Source organism: Strongylocentrotus purpuratus, unplaced genomic scaffold (assembly GCF_000002235.5).
Source record: "Strongylocentrotus purpuratus isolate Spur 01 unplaced genomic scaffold, Spur_5.0 spur5_scaffold_10, whole genome shotgun sequence".
Classification (NCBI taxonomy): Eukaryota; Metazoa; Echinodermata; class Echinoidea; order Camarodonta; family Strongylocentrotidae; genus Strongylocentrotus; species Strongylocentrotus purpuratus.
In genome coordinates, this window is record NW_022145595.1 from 4,483,455 (window position 1) to 4,505,380 (window position 21,926).

At 39.2% G+C, this 21,926-nt stretch overlaps 1 protein-coding gene across 1 annotated transcript; it reads left to right on the top strand.

The window, feature by feature from the left end:
- Nucleotides 1–1,466: 1,466 nt before the first annotated feature.
- On the top strand, nucleotides 1,467–19,648 carry LOC583790 (gelsolin-like protein 2). The gene is made up of 10 exons (XM_011676367.2): nucleotides 1,467–1,588; nucleotides 10,739–11,015; nucleotides 11,614–11,685; nucleotides 12,127–12,254; nucleotides 12,921–13,029; nucleotides 13,878–13,988; nucleotides 14,948–15,117; nucleotides 15,639–15,717; nucleotides 16,924–17,019; nucleotides 18,123–19,648. Exons 2-10 carry the CDS (start codon nucleotides 10,758–10,760, stop codon nucleotides 18,213–18,215), a joined length of 1,116 nt encoding a protein of 371 aa, XP_011674669.1. The 5' UTR covers nucleotides 1,467–1,588; nucleotides 10,739–10,757; the 3' UTR covers nucleotides 18,216–19,648.
- Nucleotides 19,649–21,926: the final 2,278 nt, after the last annotated feature.

Genomic DNA, 21,926 nt, shown 5'->3' on the forward strand with positions numbered 1-21,926 from the left:
ACAAGATAAACATCATACCGACAACACACCGAACAAAATGAACGCTTTACGCCTATGGCCTTGAATCGGTCGGTTTGTGGTCGGTCTGGCGGTATTACCCAGGTCTTACCCTATGGATGCACATGGGAAGCGGTATGTGCAATCAGCACTTCAACCTCAGGATCTCGATCGATCATCATAACCTTTCTTGTGATGACGACCACGATTATTAAAATAGACTCACGTCAGAAATTAATATGCGGAAGGACTTGATGAGGTTCACTATTAGCTTCCAGTCGTCCATCAAGTACATTTCAATCATCTGGTTTCGTGAGCATTTTAGGAGCTTTTTGTTTTCGTTTGTTTTGTTTGTTTTCTGTGGAAAGACAGGAGATCATTAACATGCTAAGTGAATGCGGGGGTCAATAAACTTTTCCCCCAAAAGGAGTACTTCCTAATAGTTTTACGAGATGATTCTATAATTCTCTAGTCTGTATGATCTGTTTCTCTCCCTCTTCCGTCCCTCGTTTCTCCTCTTTATCACACCCGTCCCTATTCCCGATTCGCCTGCAACATCCACATCCAGTATACAAACCGCGCGCGCTCGCATATACACACAACTCACGCACACCAATTCTCAACCCACACACGCGCGCAGATCTATACACATTCCCTCCCCCATCTCTCTCTCTCTCTCTCTCTCTCTCTCTCTCTCTCTCTCTATCTCTCTTTCTTGCATTTATATCCATCTGCATCAACATCACACGCCTTCCTCGCTCCTAACGTCTTGAACCAAATCTTGAACTATTTTATAAGCTTCTCTTCGACAGACATAAGTGAAATTCGGTAAAGAAGAAAATAAATCTAAGGGTGATGGAGGGAAAGCTTGATTGGTCCAATTTAGGAGTTGCTCCTTGGTCAAAATTCGCTTGCGCTTGTAATGAGATTGTTAGTATTCTGTTTCTCAGGCATGTATGACAATTCAGCTCAAAAAATAAGAATGTCATCGTCTTGGTATGATTAACTGAAAGCAGTCTAGAAAGTGTAACAGCACATATGGTAATTGACTGATAATCATATCCATTATATTGAGCCGTATTATAATAATTACAATCTGTTTAAACATTAAGTCAATATAAGCCCTGATTTGAGACTTAGCATTTTCACAGTTCGCTTTTATCACATGGAGACGGGAAGAAACGATTAAAGATGTAATGTCTTTTTACATCATGTATAGAGACATATACATCTTTAATCGCTTGTGAGCAGCAAAGCCTTGGGAATAATTAGCACTAGAGTACCTCGACCTTGTGTTTTGAACTTCGCTTGAAGGAGGCTATCGTACTATAAAACACTCATATGAATACAAGCCTTGGCTCGATGGTTTGCATTGAATAGTGTTTGGATAGATAGACTAGACGCCACTGGTATGCGAGGAATGTGCGCCTAATGTCGCGCCCGGGTTTTTGGCGCTGGCCGCTTGCGATGTGTCTATCGTCTGTTCGTGTACATACGAGTCTGCTTGTTTGTAGAAGTTATTAGACCAGACGGGGCGTAGAAACTGGGCGCGGCTTGGAGGAGAACGGGCGAATTCACCACAGAAAGAAAGGTAAGTCGTTAAGATTATCGTTTTGTTATCATAATTCAGATTAAGTTAATGACCTGTGTCTTGATTAGCTTCGCTTAATTAGCTATGATATGATTATTTTGTTGATTAAAGTGTTTTCGTGGATGATATAGGCGAGATGAGCTGATGATGAGAGTAAGATGAATTGATGTGCTGATTCATATCAGTTAAAATAGAATATATTAGAGAGAGAGAGAGAGAGGGGGGGGGGGGAGGGGGGAGTCTACAGCATTGTTTATTTATAATTTGTATTGATACAAAATTATTCATTTTTAAAAGATATCCTCATACTTATCTGGGGGAGGGGGTTAATATTGAATTGTGAGTTTATGTTTGAAGCTAGTATTTGTATACGTTTAGTCCTCAAGCAATGCAACTAGTGAGAAACTTGCGCTCTTATTACGTGTTAGATGCTATATTATGAGAAGTATTCACCCTAATGATCAGAATGATATGTTTCTAGCTGAAATTGAATTAATGCTAACATTCTGAATGATGTGTACGTCATGGCTATATCAAATGATAGTGATCATATTAGTTATTTTGGAAGACCTCGGATTATCACAGGGTCGGCTTTAGGACGGGCCTGGCAAGGCTTATGATAATTGTGTAAAAATAAAGAAAGAGCATAAAAATTAATAATAAGTTAACATCTTCAGTAGATTCGGGACACATTCGTACCTCAAGCAGGAGTAAAGATGGAATGTATATTGGACAAGGAAGGGAAATTTTGATATAGAAGACGTAAAGAATTACAAGGAGAGGCAGTGAAGAGAAAGAGAGAGAGAGAGAGAGAGAGAGAGAGAGAGAGAGAGAAAGAAGGGGAAAGGGGGTAGTAGGGTTGGGGCATGGTGAGGTGGGGCCAAAGAGTAACTGTGAAGGCGAGAGAAAGAGTTATAGAGACAGAGACAGAGCCACAGAAACAAGAAGAGAAGGAAGGGATGAGTAAAGACGAGGCGTTCAGATTGGCGTTTAGATTCATCGCTGCTTATTTCCAACGCTACGCCCCTGATGTTGGTGTGGTTATTATTCTGCAGGATGGTATTCTGTCTATACTATTGATTGCTCTTGGTTTTTTAATCATTCACAACTTGCATGTTGTTTGTCCGATTTCCTTCAAAACCTGACCAAACCTGTTTCTTGTTTTTCTGCTTTCTATCAAAACAACTTGCTATCATGGTTAGATAGTACTCAGGACGATTGTTTGATACTATTGACCATAATTATGTTGCGTCTGATATAGACATTGACACATGTACGTGGAATGAAAGATGAATAAATAGACAAGGAGAGGCAGACGTCATTATGACAGGAGGTATAACTCATTTGCATTGTTGAGGGGCAACTTATCCAGTGCCCCCCTCGAGGATGGACACCCCTGGAGGAAAGGAAGACCGTATCGAAATTTTAAAGAAAGAAATAAGATATGAGGCGACTGATTAAACAAGACAATAATAGAACGAAGGCAATTTAATGAAAGATATTTCTCAAACGGAATGTTTCGACAATTTTAGAATGGCTTCATAAGCTGCTTTTGAGCATTCCTGTAAGTCTTACCTTCTAAACAGACCCAAATCAAGGACCGTGGGAGTAGGTACACCCCTTTCCACCCACAGACTGGTTGAAAACCAATCATTTAAAAAAAAAACATTCGCATCTCTTGAACTCTCGAACGGAACTAAGGAATTTTGATTTTTGCACCTCTGCACTTCACCACATAGCAGACGCCGTCGCGATGCTTTAAGCTTCTACCTCTCCTATACTGTATCTCTGCCAAGCCTATGCTAACCGCAAGCCCTCTTTCCCATCACATACCTGTCAGGATCTATTACGTCTGGGCTTAAGCCTACACGTCTGTAAAACTCGATAATTGATTCGTTGACTCATTCCTCACCCATCCCCCTCCTCCTCTCTCCCTCCCCTCCTCCTTATTCCCTCCTTCCCTCCTCCCCAACTATTCTTTCTCTCCCCTCTACTCCCCACTCCCCTGCCTGCCTCCTCCCCACCCACACTCCTCCTCCTCCTCTCCTCATCCTCTCCTCTTCTCCTCCTCTCTTCTCCTCATCCTCTCCTATCCTCACTCCTCATCCTCATCCGTCTCCTCCTCCTCTCTTCTCATCCTTTCCTCTCCTCACTCTCCTCCTCCTCCTCCTCCTCCTCCTCCTACTCCTCCTCCTTCTACTCCTCCTCCTCTCTTCTCATCCTTTCCTCTCCTCACTCTCCTCCTCCTCCTCCTCCTCCTCCTACTCCTCCTCCTTCTACTCCTCCTCCTCTCTTCTCATCCTTTCCTCTCCTCACTCACTCCTCATCCTTCTCAATTCTCCTCATCCTTTCCTCTCTTCTCCTCAATCTCTCCTCTGTTCTCTCATCATCCTCCCCTACCCTCCTCCTCATCCTCCTCTCTTCGCCTCCTCATCCTCCCCTATCATCCATCTCATCCTCCTCTTCTTCTCATCCTCCTCTTCTTCTCCTCTCCTCCTCCTCTTCCTATCCTCCTCCTCACCCTCATCTCTTCCTCCTCACCCTCTTATCTTCTCCTCTCCCTCATGAGGTTGGGTTCGACCGTAAGTAGGTGACAGCTGACGATTCTTCCTCTTGGCATCACGGAGATAATGATCTTTCCTGATGCGATCCGGAAGACGTTTACACATTATATTTAGAAGCGTATAAATACCACTTTGCAACATCTTTTGAAAATATTGATACTATCCAAATTATCGCCTCCATTTTATCATCGTGCTTCAAGACAGTATCATTGGAGTTTTGTAATCTAGGCAATTTTTGTTGTAATATACACGTTTAAATTCAATCAAAACATTACAGTAATAAGATTATAAGGGAAGTGACATTGATAAGGAAATCCTTTGAAGACATATATGTAACGCTAGTAAGTATAATATCCATTATATTTTAGAGTAACATGTATTTGTATTTGTAATTCTTTTTTTGCAAGACTTTCACATCTTCCCTAGATTGTAACATTAAAGATGTTTAGAAACCGTCTAAATCGTTCCTTTTTGGTTTCTTTAAAACAATGTTAACGCATCAAAGATCTTTCAAAATTCAATTTTTAGACTTCCAAATCTCATATCAATTGTGCCTTTAAGACCTTTCAAGTCGTGCATTTCACAAAATTGTATTCTTAATGGTGCATTGTACTCCCCAGTATAAGATTTAAAGACGTAATACTATCATAAACCATCTATGTGCATTTTTTAATTCACTGAAAGCGGTTAACTTCTCCAAATGAAAGCATTTCTTAACATTATACAAAGTGCATTAATTTTGTTTATCCGTTAATTTTGAAGAGTTCATTCTTTAAAAAAAATATATTATATTACTGTGATTGATATACATGGCTCCGTCCCTCTAATTTTAAAAACTAGTATAAAATGTTTTCCCTGTGGGGCCTATAACTCACAAACGTATAGCTTTCACCCCTAATTTTTTTTTTTTTTTTTTTATTTCATTCATTTATTTATTTTTATTTATTATTATTATTTTTTATTTTTTATTTTATTTTTTTTTTTTTTTTTTTTGGGGGGGGGGGGGGAAGGGGTCATGTTGATAATTCTAAAAGCTCACAGTTTACATCCATTTGCCTATATGCTACATAATTAACCTTTTCCAACGGTTCTTAGACAGTTTCTTTCACACTGTAATCGCTGGGCCTGTACTCAATCTTCAAGGATGCTGTTGTTGTGTGGGTGTGGGAGGTCGTACACACACACTGGAGTGCTGAAGGGCGCAGCTGCTACGGTGCGGTTCAATTTAACGTGACTGTGATAAACCTCACACGATACGGGATCATCTCAATCCGACCGACAGTAATTGACCTCGATGGAGAATGCTGGGGCTTGCTTCTAAGATAATTAGCAGACTACCTGGAAGTTGAAATGTAGCCCTTGTGCATCTGTTGATGTAGCGTATTGTCGTTGCCTGGATGAGATGAATAAACTATACTGCCAAAAATTGTCATGAAAAACATGGTGATATCGTATACAGAAAAAGATTCTGCTGCGACGCCAGATAGGTTAATGTTTGAGGGGGCGCATCAAAACAAAGAGAGACAGAGAGAGCAAGTTTTTTGTATTCCTAAAGCATAAGATTTTTCGTCAATGCCTTACAACACTGTCTCTACTTTTATGTTACAACTGTAGACTGGGGCTCGTGTTCTAATGTCGGGTTTAACTCAAACTCCAGTCTAAGTTTAATCAACGTTTAATCAAAACCTGACTTAGGCCGCTATTCCAGTCTATGTTGGGTTTACCTACATTTTTTTATTCTGAAAGTCCGGTTTACATCAAACCGGAGTTCAGAATTCGTGCTTGGGTGTTTTTAAATAATATTATTAGAGAATTAGAGGAGATAACTCATTATTAATTGAAGAGTCCAAACTCCATGTCACTTCCATTTAAAGAGATAGTTGAGTTTTGTTGCAGAGGGCGCTACAATTTTTTTTTTTTTAGTTGCCCCACAAAATATTCGATAATTTGAACCAGCCGTTGAAAAAACGAAATAGCGCCTTTCACGTTTTATTCCAGCCCAATGCCAATGTTGGCTTTCCATGTTTAGTTATAATACGCACAACCAATCTGCCCGTGTATTGCTATTATTAATTAATTAATTATTTAACGGCTCCTTTTTTTTAAAGTGAAGCTGAATTGGTATGATCGTATTAGCTGAATTTCACACATTATAGGGTCTAAAATTAGAACAGTTTTAGGTTCTAAAAGGATACTAGAAATGTCATAAATAAGAATAAGAGCAATAACCATGCACGTTGAAGGCATTCGCGGTCTGAAACAAGAACGCAACTATCCCTTTAAGCTGACGATCATCACGTACAATATTACCAAGCCACAATTGAAAATAGGAAAGTCTGTTCGGTCTCTCCCTGTTGTGCTCTGTACGTACACAGTGCTACCCAGTGTGATGATAACATTTCAATAACGATGACAGTAGGGTACCAAACATTTCTTTTACTTCAGTGCCAGAAGGGCGTTATCTATTTACAGCAAAGTTTGTGTCTGCCCTTCTTGTTCTGGAGGTAACGATATGAGATCAATCTCGCATTGACATTCCATTCTGAATTCCTAGTAAATCCATGAAGATCGAAGAGAGATCGTGTCGGAGTTCATCGTCAAATATGATATGACTGAACGGGAGAGAAGGGATATGACTATACTTTGGTTAAAAATAGAAAAATGAGGAAGATCCAAAAGAAATATTTTTCCGATTGGCCCATGTCTCTCGGGAGGGGGACAACTGTATTCAAACAAGGATTAAGAGAAAAGAATTGTAAAACGATTCGTCTTCTTCCTTTAGTAATTCAATGAACCGTCAAAGCTTACGCGCTATGCGCGGGCAGGGGAAAACTGAATTCAGACAAGGATTAAGAGTCGAGAATGGAACAACAAATCGTCTTCTTTCTCTAATAATTAATGAAAAGTCAAAGCTTCCGCGCTTTGCGCGTAATGAGGGGAGGGGACAGCGAGCTGCCCGAATATGAGTTTTTGATATTTTTTCTCGTTTATTTTGGTGATAAATAACACTTTCACAAATACATATTATGCTCAAATTGTTGCTCGCTCGCTTCGCTCACTAGCCGAATTGTGAAACCAGAAAATTACTTTTTCGGGCAAGAGGCTATAGCCCCCCTCCCCCCCCCCCCCCATGAAAATGTCAAAAATTGTACCGGTATGGTTTTTCTAATTTGACCTTGAAAAAACGATCTGCGCAATTTTCAAATTTCCGCCCCACCCCCCCCCCCCACCCCTATTGGAAAATCCTGATCCGCGCCTGAACTGATATATGGTAATGGTAGCAGATAAACAGACAAAAATAATGTTGAGTAACCAAACAATCAAAGAAAATAGGGGGAAATATATTTTGAAATAGGCAACGATAAAAGCCTTAAAACCTGAATTAACATAATTACGTTTGAGTTGAAAGGGTTAACAGCTTACCACACAGAAAAATATATATCACAAATTGGGAGGATTGAAAAGAAAGGGATAGATGGAGATAAAGAGAGAGAGAGAGAGAGAGAGAGAGAGAGAGAGAGAGAGAGAGAAGGAGAGAGAGAGATGCGATATCGTTATGGGATTTAGAAAAAACATACTAGGAAAAGAAGTGAAAAGAGAGAGGGAACTTTAGATATAGAGTTAGTAAGGGAGACAGATGGAGAAGTTGAAAGAAATAGAGAAAGAGATAACGGAGAGGGCTGACAGATATACCCACCCACAAACATATGATACGAAAGAAAAACATTTTGTCATCTGCAGCTGTATACCGGTTTTCCTCAAATAAATTGATTCCACAGAAGTGAGTTAACATCCAAAAAAGAGAGCAATATGTCAAATCAATCAAATTATGCATACCAATGGTATTCCGTGAATATTATAAGCGAAATAATGCAACTGTTGTCCTCCCCGAGTCGAAATATTTGAACATTACTTGTAATGGTGTTGGATGTGATTGTGTAGTGCCAAGAGTAGATAGTAGTACTGATATTCAGTTGTGATAAGTATGAATAACTGAAAAGTAAATTGATCTCCCACGGGATCTCAAATTCTCTCTCTCTCTCTCTCTCTCTCTCTCTCTCTCTCTCTCTCTCTCTCTCTCTCTCTCTCTCTCTCTCTCTCTCTAATAGGTAAAATCTGTTCTACTTATCACGTCTATCGACTTGTTCGTTCCTTCTCAATGCGTATGTGTTGCTTAAATGCCTCCTTCGAACCCCCTCCGCTGTAAAGTTGGATAAAAATTCATCAAAATAGCAGTATGTTAAACTTGAAAGAGATGCCCAAATCAACTTCTCATTAACTACCCCCCCCCCCCCCCCCCCCTCACCCAAGAAGAATGCGGCTGGGGGTTGAGGCTAGGAAAGCCAGAGAAAACAAATTACATTTTCATCAATTTTAAGTGGAAAACAAGCTGCAATGCCATACACGAGAACAGCGCATGGACAATATTTTCATATTACCACTTATTCGGCCCCAGAAGGTTTGGCGACCGATGGCTATATAAGGAAAGAACAGCGATTGCATGGATTCTTGCTGCCGGGCTCACGATCAATTGGGCAAAAAGAATTTCCGTTTCGGTTTAATACAATTTGGAGTGGACTATTAGGCTATTATTATTATTATTATTATTATTATATAAAGAACCAGCAACGTGCGCTGCCGCTGAGGGAGGTAAAACAAACAGCTGGGTTTATTAATGTTAAGAGTTAAGTTGCGGGGGGTGTTCACCCTTTTTCATTACATCGTGAATGTCCTTTATGGCTTTTTCCCATTGTTGTTTACAGTGTAATAAGTAGTAAGTTTACAGCCCATTTCCTCAATGATAAGCACATCTTGATTACGAAGAATGTTATTTTCTCATAAAAAGCAAAACTTCAACTCTTTAATATCATACTGTGCCCCTTTCATTTGAATCACTCTCAGGCCTCAGATGTGTTAACTATGAACAGAACCAGGCGCGTACACAGGGGGGGGGGGGTTTAAACCCCTCCTTTGGTAATTTTTTTGTGTAAACCCCCCCCCTAAATTTGTCTAAACCCCCCCCCCCTTTTGGATTTTTTTTTGGATTTTTTTTTTTTTTTTATTTAAAAAAATAAATATTTCCCATGGTTGACCTAAAAAGCTGACCTCACCCCCCCCCCCCCCACGGAGCAAAATGTCAAATTTTCAAATCTCGAGACCAAAAAAAAAAAAAAAGTGACCTCTTACCCCCCCCCCCCCCCCCCCCCCCCCCCCCCCCGCTTAGTCAGCGGTTGGCTGAGTCGTTGCGAAATTTTCGGCCCGATTTATAAATGTTAAAACCCACCCCCCCCCCCCCCCCCCCCCCTTGAAAAAATCCTGCGTACGCGCCTGAACAGAACTATGCACAAAATCTTTCCAATGTCTTAATTCCAGCGAAATATCTGTAATAGTCTACTTTCGATCTTAATTAAACGGTCTTATTTTGATCGTGCGGTATTATTTTGGATAAGATTATACAAGTGTAATAAAATTGTTCTTGAGAAATCTGCAAAACGGACAAGCAATTAAGAGACACTACAAAGGATACATTGTACATTCTTCCCCGCTTTGGTCTATACAAGTTTCGCATAGGCTGGTGTTCATTTACATAAGTTTAGGGAACTAATGAAAACCTTCGATTGCTAATGGTAATGGTGACCCCATTTAAACGCGTTTACAAAATTAATGATTGTGCGTTTATGCTTCCCCAGAATCGCCGATCAAAAACGCACCTTTTTGTGAGTTTATAATCGGTGATTACGATCGCCGTTTTTCTGTGATTCTACAAAAATGAAAAAGGACGCAACCGTGTTTTGAACTAAACGCGTAACAAATGCCTTTTTCTGGCCAGAAAAAGTTGATCATAAACGTACCCTAGGGAGTTTTTCCTCTCATCTACATACCATTCCTCGCATAACGTAAAGGATGATAGACTTTTACTTTTATTCGGGGAGGGTAAAAAGTGCCCAGCTTGAGGGTAGTCAATGGCAGATCTACGGAAATGGCGAAAGGGGTCAACACCCGCCACCCTTTGAGAAGAACAGTTTCACAAAGACTAAGATCGACTTTAAGTTGGATTTAGCTATGGCAGGCTATACATGCCACTGGTTGCTCTCACCATTGGTCTCTCAAGTATGATCTCTAGATAATATTTTTTCCTTCAATAATGAACTATCAAAAAATGTATATTCTGTAGATTTGTGACCATGATTTGTATGTCCCTTGAGAAACCAATGCCAGGAATAGTTAGAGGAACTAGTGGCATGAACAGCCTGCCATAGTTAAGTCTAACTTAAAGTCGATCATAGTCTTTATGAAACACTTCTAAGGTTTGATTTCTTTAATATTTTGCCAGCTTTCCGCAATTTAATCATGATTATAGGGGTGGGAAACTAATTATGTCCCATATTGTCTTAGACCCTCGATTTTTTTTGTTATAAATACCTTGAAAGACTAACGCGTCAATCTGCCAACAAGGTTTTGGCCTACATTGAGTCGTTGCCTCAAAAATCATGTATTTGAAACAAATCTATTTAAAATGAAGGTATTGTCTTTCATTAGAATTTTCAATTTGATGGAAATAAATGTCAATCTTGTATTTTGCCAGATAAAAGAAACTGAACAACATGGCTGAAGTGCCTGTCAGAGGACTTCGCAAGGCGAAGGAGTATGACTGGAAGGACTCGAACCTCGCACTCTTCGGATCGGATGTCGAGAAGAACATCAAGAAAGAGTCGGCTAAAACCGAACCGGCTTGGGAGAATGCCGGGTCAAAGGTCGGCCTGGAGATTTGGAGGATCGTCAAGTTCAAGGTCAAGCGTTGGCCCAAGGAGGAGAAGGGTTCCTTCTTCAGCGGGGATTCCTATATCATCCTCAATACATACGTGAGTGATCCACAACTTCTTTAATAACTTCACAATAATCCTTTCTTTCCGCTTCTAATATTGGTCTGCCTCGCTGAACCCAGTTTCCTCTTGTCACTTTTTTTTTTTTTTTTTTTTTTGGGGGGGGGGGTTGCATATTTCTCATTTATATTCACCTTTCGATCGCGAGCTCTCTCTTTCTCTCCTCTCTCTCTCTCTCTCTCTCTCTCTCTCTCTCTCTCTCTCTATATATATATATATATTATATTTACCCTATTACTAATCAATATTACTCTATATCCCTCTGTCTCTCTTTGTGTGGCTAAATCTCACCCTCGATTTTCCCCGTCTCTCTCTCTCTCTCTCTCTCTCTCTCTCTATTTAAAAAAAAATCTTGTTTCTCCTTTTCCTTTCCACCATTTCTTTTGCTAAATCTTTGTGCGCAACTGCAGATTTGCAGATATTTTAATAATTGTTCTTTCCATCTTAGTAACTTCTAAAACTGCAGTGAGGCACTTATTAGCTATGCATTATATTTTTCTTAATCCTTCATTCTTTCGAGAATCATACGGAATTCATCTAAATATTTCATATTTTTTTGTATTATTCTTCTTCCCAGAAAAAGCCCGATTCGAAGAGCGAGGAGCTTCTCTATGATGTTCACTTCTGGATCGGCAAACACTCCACTCAGGTAAGACATGCCCCCTCCCCCTTCCCCTCCCCCAACCTGGTCAACCACCACCCCCTCCCCCGCCTTGATCCGCCCCTGTTTAGATGTTAGATGTATTCATTTAGCCATTAGCATTAATAGGACCAATATTTCCTAGAAGATTTAAAGTACTGTTTTCGTGGATCCGCCCATTATAGAGGGAGATGGCATAGAGTTTGCTGCCAAGACGGTGATCCGATAATAATTGCTCCAGTCTCTTTATTTCGTCAAAATATAGGGTTAGGCTTGGAGTTGATATCAGATTTTAAAATTTAAGTTTGGTAATGTCTTGTGTTCACGTAAAGAACCGGTTTAGTTTAGAATTGTTAACTGCGGAGCATTTTTCGTCGGAATATATGTCGTACGACCAAAAGACAGTTGAATCGAATGAGTAACTTCTATCATATACCTTTCATCTTACAGGATGAGTACGGGACCGCAGCCTATAAGACCGTCGAGCTCGATCACTTCCTCGACGACAAGCCCGTCCAGCACAGGGAGGTCATGGATTACGAGTCCGATCTCTTCAAAACCTACTTCGACACCATCACGTAAGATTTCACAAGACTTTTAGAATGTTCATTGAGGCGATTCAAAAATAATAATACTGCATGCCTACCTAGCAAATTAAATCATGGTAACTTAAATGAAATTAACGAAAACCAGACAATTGAAAAGCTCATTCGCTCCCTTTACGATCTCCAGTGTTAAATATTCAAAGATGTATTTGCAAATTCATAATAAGTACAAATATTTAGACCTCGGGATCTTTCATAGGAAGAAAAATCAGTATATTTCATTTAGGGATATGTTCCGCTGAGACTACGTCAGCAGGGGAGTGTTTTAACTCTAAGTTGGACTTAAACATTATGTAGAGCCATTTGTAGCCTTAAAATTAAATATATTCAAAAGCAAGAAAAAAAGAAGTATTTTAGACTTTTCATAAATTCCACATGGAGAACATGAAATTTCCTTGATAATATAAAATATGAATGATTTGAATTAACATGTTATGCCTTTTGAAATAACTTTTAAAAAATATTTCAAAGACTTTAACGGCTTTCCATAATTTTTAAGTCCAACTTAGGGATAAGTTCAATTTAGAATCTTTGTGAAACACCCCCCCCCCCCCGGTTTCACCTAATCCCTCACCTACATTGTATTTATATGTCTTGGAGAAGAGTGTTATTATTTCGTTCTTGTTGTAATGGTTACAGGTTGATGGAAGGTGGAGCTGACTCTGGTTTCCGTCACGTGGATCCCAAGAAGTACGAGCCACGTCTACTCCATTTCAAAGGAGACCGCAAACGCGTCAACTTGCACGAGGTATGCTGACATATCAGCTAACACTTTCCCAAATGGACTAGTACTCCTCTGCACACGAAGCGTCATTCCGATTGAGTTATAACCTGAGCTAATCAATTTGTGAAAGCAATCGTTGCATACATCAGTGCATTAAACAATTTATTTACTGTATATCTTACCCAGACGTGTGTCCGAAAAGTTGATTTAAACGGTAATTTAAAGAAATTGACATGCAATGTTTCATACATTTTGTAAGACTTATGTTAGACAGTGCTATACAAGCTTAATTATTGTTATGATAGTAAGTGCTATTTGATGCGTACAATGTGTTAAATCCAAAAACAACAGTAACATCTTTATTTTAGTTAATATACGTCCGGGCACACAATCCCCTTCATCAATTTTGCATTATGTGTACGATTCCATTTCCAAAACATCAATGACTACGATAGTCGTTGATGCAGTCCTAGTACTGCAAGTAAATGACGTCTAGTTTTCAACGGGCAGTAGATCATTCATAATCATTCCTCCGTAACCTGAAAACAGACAGTTCAGCTATTACCTTTTAATAAACCAAAATTATTTGATTCTATTTTCTTCTTCTTCTTTATATCTTTTTTTTGTCACCAGTTTTGGTAATCTAATGATTTTTTTCTCGCTAAGGCACTTTTTGTATTTGATGGCAAATTGACATTTAAGGACATTTAATTTGTTATATCTAGTCGGCAAAACTGTTAGCGTATTTTGTCAGACACTTTCCCGCCCTTCATTTGAATTTTCAATCAGTGGCCCCTGATCATATCAAAGTGCCCCTCAAGATAACAAAAAAGTGCCCCTCCATATTATGATATCTTCTTCTCTTTTTTCAGCGCCCGATGTCTAGGAAGTCTCTGAAAAGTGGTGATGTCTTCATTCTGGATCTGGGTCTTAAGCTCTACCAGTGGAACGGATCTAAGAGCAACAAGGATGAACGAACAAAGGTAAGCTCGACCCCACCCCACCCCACCCCACCCCACCCCACCCTCTCCCCACACCTCTTTTACAATTATTTTGGACTCTAAAAGTTGTATGGGCCACCAATTCAATAACGCAAGGTCAACTAAATTCAAGGATTTTGCGTTTTGGGCGGATTTATGAACCATCGAATCCCTTATATCATCAATGTACGCATTCGTCGGTTCATAATAATGACGACGAACTACATAAATAACTTATTAGGACATTCGTCTGAAGTTCCCCTAACAAAATGGGTTGATATTATATTGCCCGAATTCGACTTTTCGATAATCTTAAGTAATAATACATGTAATAAGTGTTTCTTATAAAGCGCTATACCACATACCACTGCAAAAAAGAGGATGCTTACAGTATTATTATTATTACTCCGGTCTCTAGATTCAATTCCGAAAATCACAGTACACATTCTCCGCTTCCTGGGGATCCTTCTATCTAGTTGCCTTTTTACAAGGGCGCGCATATGCTACCCCAATCAAATTCACCTTCGCATCCTACCGAAGAGGAGAGAAGCAATGGAGATAAAATGCCTTGTTCGAGGACATTCATGACTAACATGAGCACCGTGCCGGGGCTCGAACTCCGACCTTTGCATTCCCAGTCACGTGATTAAACTACTCTTGTCGTGGTCGAGTGGTTACGTCGCATGACTTGTTAATCACAAGGTCCGCGGTTTGAGTACCGCCATGGCACTAATGTCCTTTGGCAAGACATTCATCGTAATTTGCAGCACTCAACCGAGGTGATGTAAATTGGTACCTGGCAGGAATTAATTCCTTGTAATTATAGAGCGCCGTAATGGCAGCACAACTATAGCCCGGGTAATAATTTCCAAGTTTGGAAGCGCTAAAAAGACTTAATTAATTGTAATTCGTGCTATATCAAAGCTGATTATTATTACATCTTCTGTTGTCTCTTTGTACAGGCTGTTCAGTACCTCTCCCAACTCAAGGAGATCCGTGGTAAGGCCAAGAGCGAAACCGTGGATGAAAACCGTCTTAGTGATGCTCATCCCTTCTTTACACACCTCCCCGACGTACCCGTAGACGAAGTGGATTGCGTTCCCGTGGATAACTCCCTGCCGACAATGTTCAGGTGAGTCGTTGAGTGATTAGGGTTCGAATCTTGACGGGGCTTTTCTTTCTCTTTCTGTTGTGTAATTACAAGTTAAGATTGTTATTAATTTCATATAATGATGATGATGATGATGATGATGATGATGATGATGGTGATGGTGATGAAGATAGTGATGATGATGGTGATGATGATGATGATGATGATGATGGTGATGATGATGATGATGATGGTGACGATGAAGATGATGATGAAGATGGTGATGGTGATGATGATGATGATGATGATGATAATGGTGATAATGCTGATGAAGATGGTGATGATGATGGTGATGATGATGATGATAATGATAATAATAATACTAATAATGATGATAATAACAATAATATTCAATAATGTAATTTTTCTTGCACAAAAATGTTTCTTAGCTACCCGGGTATTTTAAATATCTGGGTGGCCCAGCCCCTCAGCCCCTCAGCCCCTCTGCATTTGATAAAATTGTTATTTAAATGTTTTCATTGATGCTCATTCAAATTTTGCAGGCTCCAGAATACTGGCCAGCTGACATTCACAAAGGTTGCTGAGGGAATCCCATTGAAGAAAGAAAAACTTGACTCCAACGTAAGCTGGTTTTTATTTGATTTCCTTTTGGCGTGATTGGCCAGAATCTAACGCCCGTTACACATGACGCATCCTCTCCGCTGCGTTGTTTCCTGCGCTAATACAACCTATGAATGCAATCCGTGGATAACGCCATTGCTACGCCATTGCTACGCCAGTGCTACGCCAGTTAGTAGATATAATCTACGCATGGGCCAATAAAGATAAAACATGTACCAAAATTGTGAAACCCATCGTGACGAAAACTGGATAAGTGCTCGTGAAAGTTACTCAACGACGGCACATTCTATAATACACATAAAATATTCTTCTCAAGAGGGCAAGCAATATGTATTTATAAAGCACCTCCATTACTTTGGCAGTGATTATTTTAAAATGCACAAAATGAGACGTCTCCGTGTGTAAAAGATCTGTGGAAATTTGGGGTCATTTGTACCATTTATAGGTCATTTGATCTTTCAGCAGTTATCGATCCAAATACTTTTCTATTCTTAAAGGATGTTATTAAACCCTGGAGAGAACATGCACTATATTCAGAATGCCCATTTCAACATGTCCAAGAGACATCAATGATGATATTACATTTCTGGAGGTTTTGGGAAAACTGAGAGGGCCAAAGCAGCACGACGAGACCGACCACGAGACCGGCAGCAGACCAAACAACATTAGTTTAACCGTAATGGCCAAGAATGGAACGGTTTAGAATCAAATCGAATTTAGTTGTGTGGTGTGACTGAAAAATTATCCAAGATATACTTTCACAAAATACAATTATTATCTTGCAACCTTTCTTTATGTTGTTTATCCATGCGATACACTCCATTGCTACTATGTTGCAGTCCTCTTCTTTTCCTCTCTTCTATTTTCTTTCTCCAAGCTCTCTATCCTCCTCTCCTCTTCTCCTCCTCTTCTCCTCCTCTCCTTGCCTATCCCTATCTTCCTTTCTTCCTTTCTTCTATTTATAATGTATATTATGTATTTGTGTATTCGGGCGTACCCATTACAAGCTTTGCTTATCGGGTTTCGCGCCTTCTTCCTTGTAATACAAGTTCTTTAATTCTATTCATGTTTCTACGTATAAATTGTATTGTTTGAAAAGATGTCAAATAATGTTGTCAAATTGAATGGAAGAAAATAAATAAATGTTCATTTGAATTGAATTGAATTGAATTGATTTGCATTGTTTTTTTTCCTAATCTTTTTTAGGATGTGTTCATCGTTGATACACGCAAGGATTGCTTCGTATGGATTGGAAAGGGTGCTGACCAGGTCGAACGCCGTAATGCATTTGGCTACGCCCATGTAAGTCATTTTTGTAGACTGCCTATTTTCCTTTATAACGCACAACTCAATGCTTTACATTCACTAAGTGATACACGTCTTGTGTGGTTTAAACGGTTGTTAGTCACTTGCTCCGGCGACAATGCTCCTTTGTCAATATCCCACACTAACTGAATTCTGGACTTCGATCCTGGACTAAACACCACACCTAGCCCAAACCTTAATTTGAACTGAAAGCCAATTGCACCCCTAACCCTAACCCTTTAATACGTTTGACAAAATAAAGGCAAGATCAATTGTCGCTAGAGGAACTGCGGAGCACCTGTAAGGAATAAATGTGGAGGTGTCGTGGTATAGTGCGTCACATTCCAAGTGTCAAGGGTTCGAATCCCAGCCCGGCACTAACGTCATTGGGCAAGACATCAAACCACTTTTGCCACACTCTAACCTGGTGTGAGCGATATGCCAGAGCGCTAGATATTTGGCCGCTAGCTATAACTGGGGTGATAATGTTGTGGTGCCGGTAGTACTATTTTGCTTGTGTAAAAAAGTGGATATTCTGTAAATGATCACTACGACTGTTTGTCTGATATTACCATTTTGGACGACTACATCCTCAGTCACACTTAAAGACCGTACAACATACTACATTGCCTCAGAAGGCTAAGTTGTCATCCATTGATTTGGTGTCGTTGTGGAGTCCGTTTGGCGCTGTGACCAAAGAGATATACCATATCCTCCTTACTGTTACTGAGGTATCAAAGCTCTGCTTGTAAGTTATAGTCCATAATATTGAAATCAATGCTTTTCTTCGTTTTGAATCTTCTCAGTTCTTCCTTTTCTTTTTCTCCCCCTCCTTCTTCTCCTTCTTGTTCTTTTTCACATTCTTCTCCTTTCCTTTCTTCTCCTCCCCATTCTTGTTCTTCTTCTTTCTCTTCTACTTAATCTTCTTCTCCTCCTCCTTCCTCTTTCGTCTTCTTCTCCTCATCCTTCTTCTTCTGCTCCTCCTCCTTCTTCTATTTCTTCTCCTTCTTCTTCCTCTCCTTCAAACCCTTATCATTGTCCTTCTACCTTAGAATTGCATCTTTCTATTACTCTTCGTATTATTTTCATTTTTTCTTCAGAACTACTTGATGAAGTGTCCACATCCCTTCATCCCTATCACCGCAATTCAGGAGGGGCAGACCAACGCCGCATTCGAGGCCGCCCTCGCTTAAATTATGCTCACAGTCATGGCGTAGCGTGGCGTAGCGTAGCGTAGCATCAGTATTTTCCTCGTGAATTATTCAAAAAGGGCTGAGTTACCCTTCTTAAATAATTTACGTTTTTAAGATGTATTACTCGTTCTATTTTGCAGCTCAATCAGTTAAAGATAACACTCATTTCAAAGTAATGTTTTTTCATGCTACTGGAAAAGACTCCTTGCTTTCAATTTAAGATAGGTAAGGGTGATAAGAAATTGCAATTAAACAAAGCAGTCAAAGATGTAAGAAAAGGATATTAAGGAAGACTGAGAAAAAGAAAGATAATGGAACGGAAATTGAGAGAAATGAAAACAAATAAAAGATTGGTTATGATAATGGAATGAAGATGCAAACAAAACGAAGAAGAAGAAGAAGAAGAATTAAAAGAATACGAAGAAGAAGGATGTAACGAAAGGGAGTTCGACAAATGTGTGGAAAATGAAGAGAGAAAGCAAGTCCAACAGATGAAGGGCTGAAAATTAAGAGGAAACAAAGAAGGACAACACATTAAATCTCGTATCATCTTTCAGAAATCTCACAACTATATATTTTTTCTTTTTCTATACTGTTTTTTGAATAAAACCACTTACGCTACGTCACTTAAATCCTGTCTAATTAAGTACAGTGACCTTATCATTTGTATTTTTACTACTTTGTTCAATATATATGTTTATGTTAGGAGTAGTGCAACTTTTTGTTATTTAACATTCTTGACTTTTAATGGAAATTTATTTAGTGTACAATATACGACTGTATGTGAAGATTTTGTAGATTCACATTTAATAATTTTTAGATGATTATAGAGGAAAGTGTTGCAATAGAAGGGTTTACCCAAACGCAGTTTGGTTAAAGCCAGGGTAATGTAGGAATTCCGTAGGCTCCTTGAAGATGCGTATTGTAAATACAGGTATTTTCATATTGATATCATTGTTATAATACATCTTATGCAAATTTTACCTCGAATTTGATGCCTTCTAGATAAGATTTTACGGTGATTCTATGACTGCAATAAATAATGATTCGTTCATTCATACCGAACGCGAGGTTTTTTAATTAGCAAACTAATGCGCGTGGCTAAGTCAGGGTGTAAATGGTTATCTAAATTCACTTTATGTTTGAACGTTATTACAAGCAAAGAAAATTGGGCGTTTGAGTATCGTTTACTTATCTGCCATGGATATGGGTCAACAGATTTGACGAGCCTAAACATCAGGCATTATCTTGCATATAACTAGCAAGTAAAATAGAACATAATTTGTTAGACCTCCTTTTACAAGAGGACATGTTCTCTTGCCTCCTCCCAGGATCCGTCACAGTATAATAAACTGATAGTTCATATAGTTCATAGGTGTACCTGTAGATTAAAATTAATTGTTGTCATTTTACATCAACGTATCTAAGGTAAACACGTCTATGAGTTTTCTTTTCGAGTCCTGTATTATGTTTATTGGATGGGATCGTGGAGTTAAATGTTGTTTGCTTGTAAGTTCATATGTTTGGTTGTTTATGTTTTGTAAGTTTGTTTGTAAGTTTGGATCTTGGACGTCGCTAAATAATTTTGAATGAAGGGTTGTCATCAGATTAAAAAAATTTCGGACAAACATTTCATTTTTTTTAAACAAGCGAGCTCATGTTCCAGAGCTTAAATTTCACTGATAAGTTTATGCTGATGAATCTCAAATAAAGCAAGGTTAGAAGTTCCTAAAGGAGGACAATCTATCTATACAGATTAGTCCTGCCGAACAAATAACCCCGACCTGTAATTATCTCTCGGAGCAAAGTGAAGACGAAATGATAGCCGAGTGTACTTGGTCATAGACAAACTAGAAAAACCATGAAAAGCACATGATCCCCAAGACCAATTCTGTGTATTACCTTGAGCTCTACAACCCTGCTGATGCTAGGGGCTTTAACATATTAATATCAATCATGCTCTTTCTTATCAAGCCACGCTTTTCGCCTTCAGATTCTCAAATATCTTGGTTGGATTAAGAGCTATAGGGGGCGCACATAGAGATGCTACTTGGATCAAACGTATTGCTTCCGTTTCACAGGCTGAATCAAACAAAAAACAATTAACCCTTAATGTGCCAATGGTGCAATTTTACACAAACTATAAACATATGATGATGATAATAATAATAATAATCTTTTAAAGTCCACTCCAAATTTTATTAAGTTAAACCGAAAATGGAAATTCTTTTTGCCCAATTGATCGTGAACGCCAAACAAGGTAGCAGCAACCTCCGTCTTTTCTTTACTGGCAGACCTCTTGTAATGGTGATTCTTATTTGATGAATGGAGCACCTAACACTAACCATAAGGCCGGCCTGTGCCCCCTTTCAAAACCCAGTCATGCATAATTATATAACTTAGATAAACAAAATGTGTCCCTAGTTCTGTGACGTCATCACGGCAGTGAGTAAAGCAATTACCAACTTGCGCAATCATTATGTAACACAACCATTGACAACCCACCGTCGTTGTCATTCAAACTCACCAATTTATGGCCCGGTCCCACTGGCCGATGGACACAAAACGTATGCATAAAGGACACAGCGGACAAGCAAAATTTCGCGGGTGGCTCCATCCGTTTTCATCCGCTCCAGAAATGGACAAAATTTCCAAAAATTTGCGAAAACAGAACGGAAAATAACGGACGTGGGTAGTACTATGTAGCGGGGATGTTAAACGGATGTTCATCGGAAGCCTATCGGATGAAAGCGGATGTAAGTGGATGACAGCTTTCAATACTTTACATACGAGATGCATACGCTTACATCCTTTCTATTTCCGTGCTACTAACGATGTATAGACGTTCCATGTACCTTATCTTTCCTCCCTCTTTCCATTTTCAGCTGCAGCGGATGTGAGTTGCGAGGATGCCCAGAGGATGCAGAGAGGATACAGCGGACGTTTAACGGATGATAACGGACATAGAACGTTTGTTGCTCGTATTTGTCGCGGATTTACATCGTACACGGTGGAAGTTCATCCGTTCTAAAAGTTTTGTGCAGCTCAAAACTTTTTGCGCGGATGAAATCACAGTGGACGGATGCTCGATGGATAGAGCGTATGAAACACGTATGCAATGAGTACACAACGGATGCATAGCGTTTTCCACCGGTTTTCCAACGGATGGCAAGATTTTTTTACGTTTTACATCCTCTTTGCATCCGTAAGTGCAGTGGGACCGGGCCTTTACAAAGAAGTAGTTGCGCAATTCAGAACGGAAATCGCTTGTCTTTTTTGAAAACTTTTGGCACAGTGGAATAACAAACTATATTGAATTTTGCACGGTAATAGCTCAATTCAAAATATCCTCCAAATAAATCTGCTAAGCATTGTTTCATTGTATTTTTTGTTGTTGCTGTAATCAATGCCTAAGAGATATGTGGGATTAATTAGATAGGTAGATTGATTCATTGATTTATTTGTTGGTTAGTTGATTGATTGATTGATAGAGAGATAGATTAATTGGTTGATTAGATGAATGAATGAATGAATGATGGATTGATTAATTGATTGATTGATTCAGTGAGGGAGTGGTTGGGTGATCGAGTAAGTATATATAAAAACACTGGCCATTTTTTAGTGGTTTGTTGATTATCAAGAACATGAATGATTGGTGATTATTGTATTGATCAGTTGATTGACGTATATTGATTGATTGTTTATTAATTG

What these genes read in the sequence shown, in the direction of transcription:
- LOC583790 (XM_011676367.2), top strand. Translation starts at nt 10,758, where the DNA reads ATGGCTGAAGTGCCTGTCAGAGGACTTCGCAAGGCGAAGGAGTATGAC. An exon ending in ATATCATCCTCAATACATAC is followed by an intron (nt 11,016 to 11,613) that starts GTGAGTGATCCA and finishes TCTTCTTCCCAG; the next exon opens with AAAAAGCCCGATTCGAAGAG. An exon ending in ATGCATTTGGCTACGCCCAT is followed by an intron (nt 17,020 to 18,122) that starts GTAAGTCATTTT and finishes TTTTTTCTTCAG; the next exon opens with AACTACTTGATGAAGTGTCC.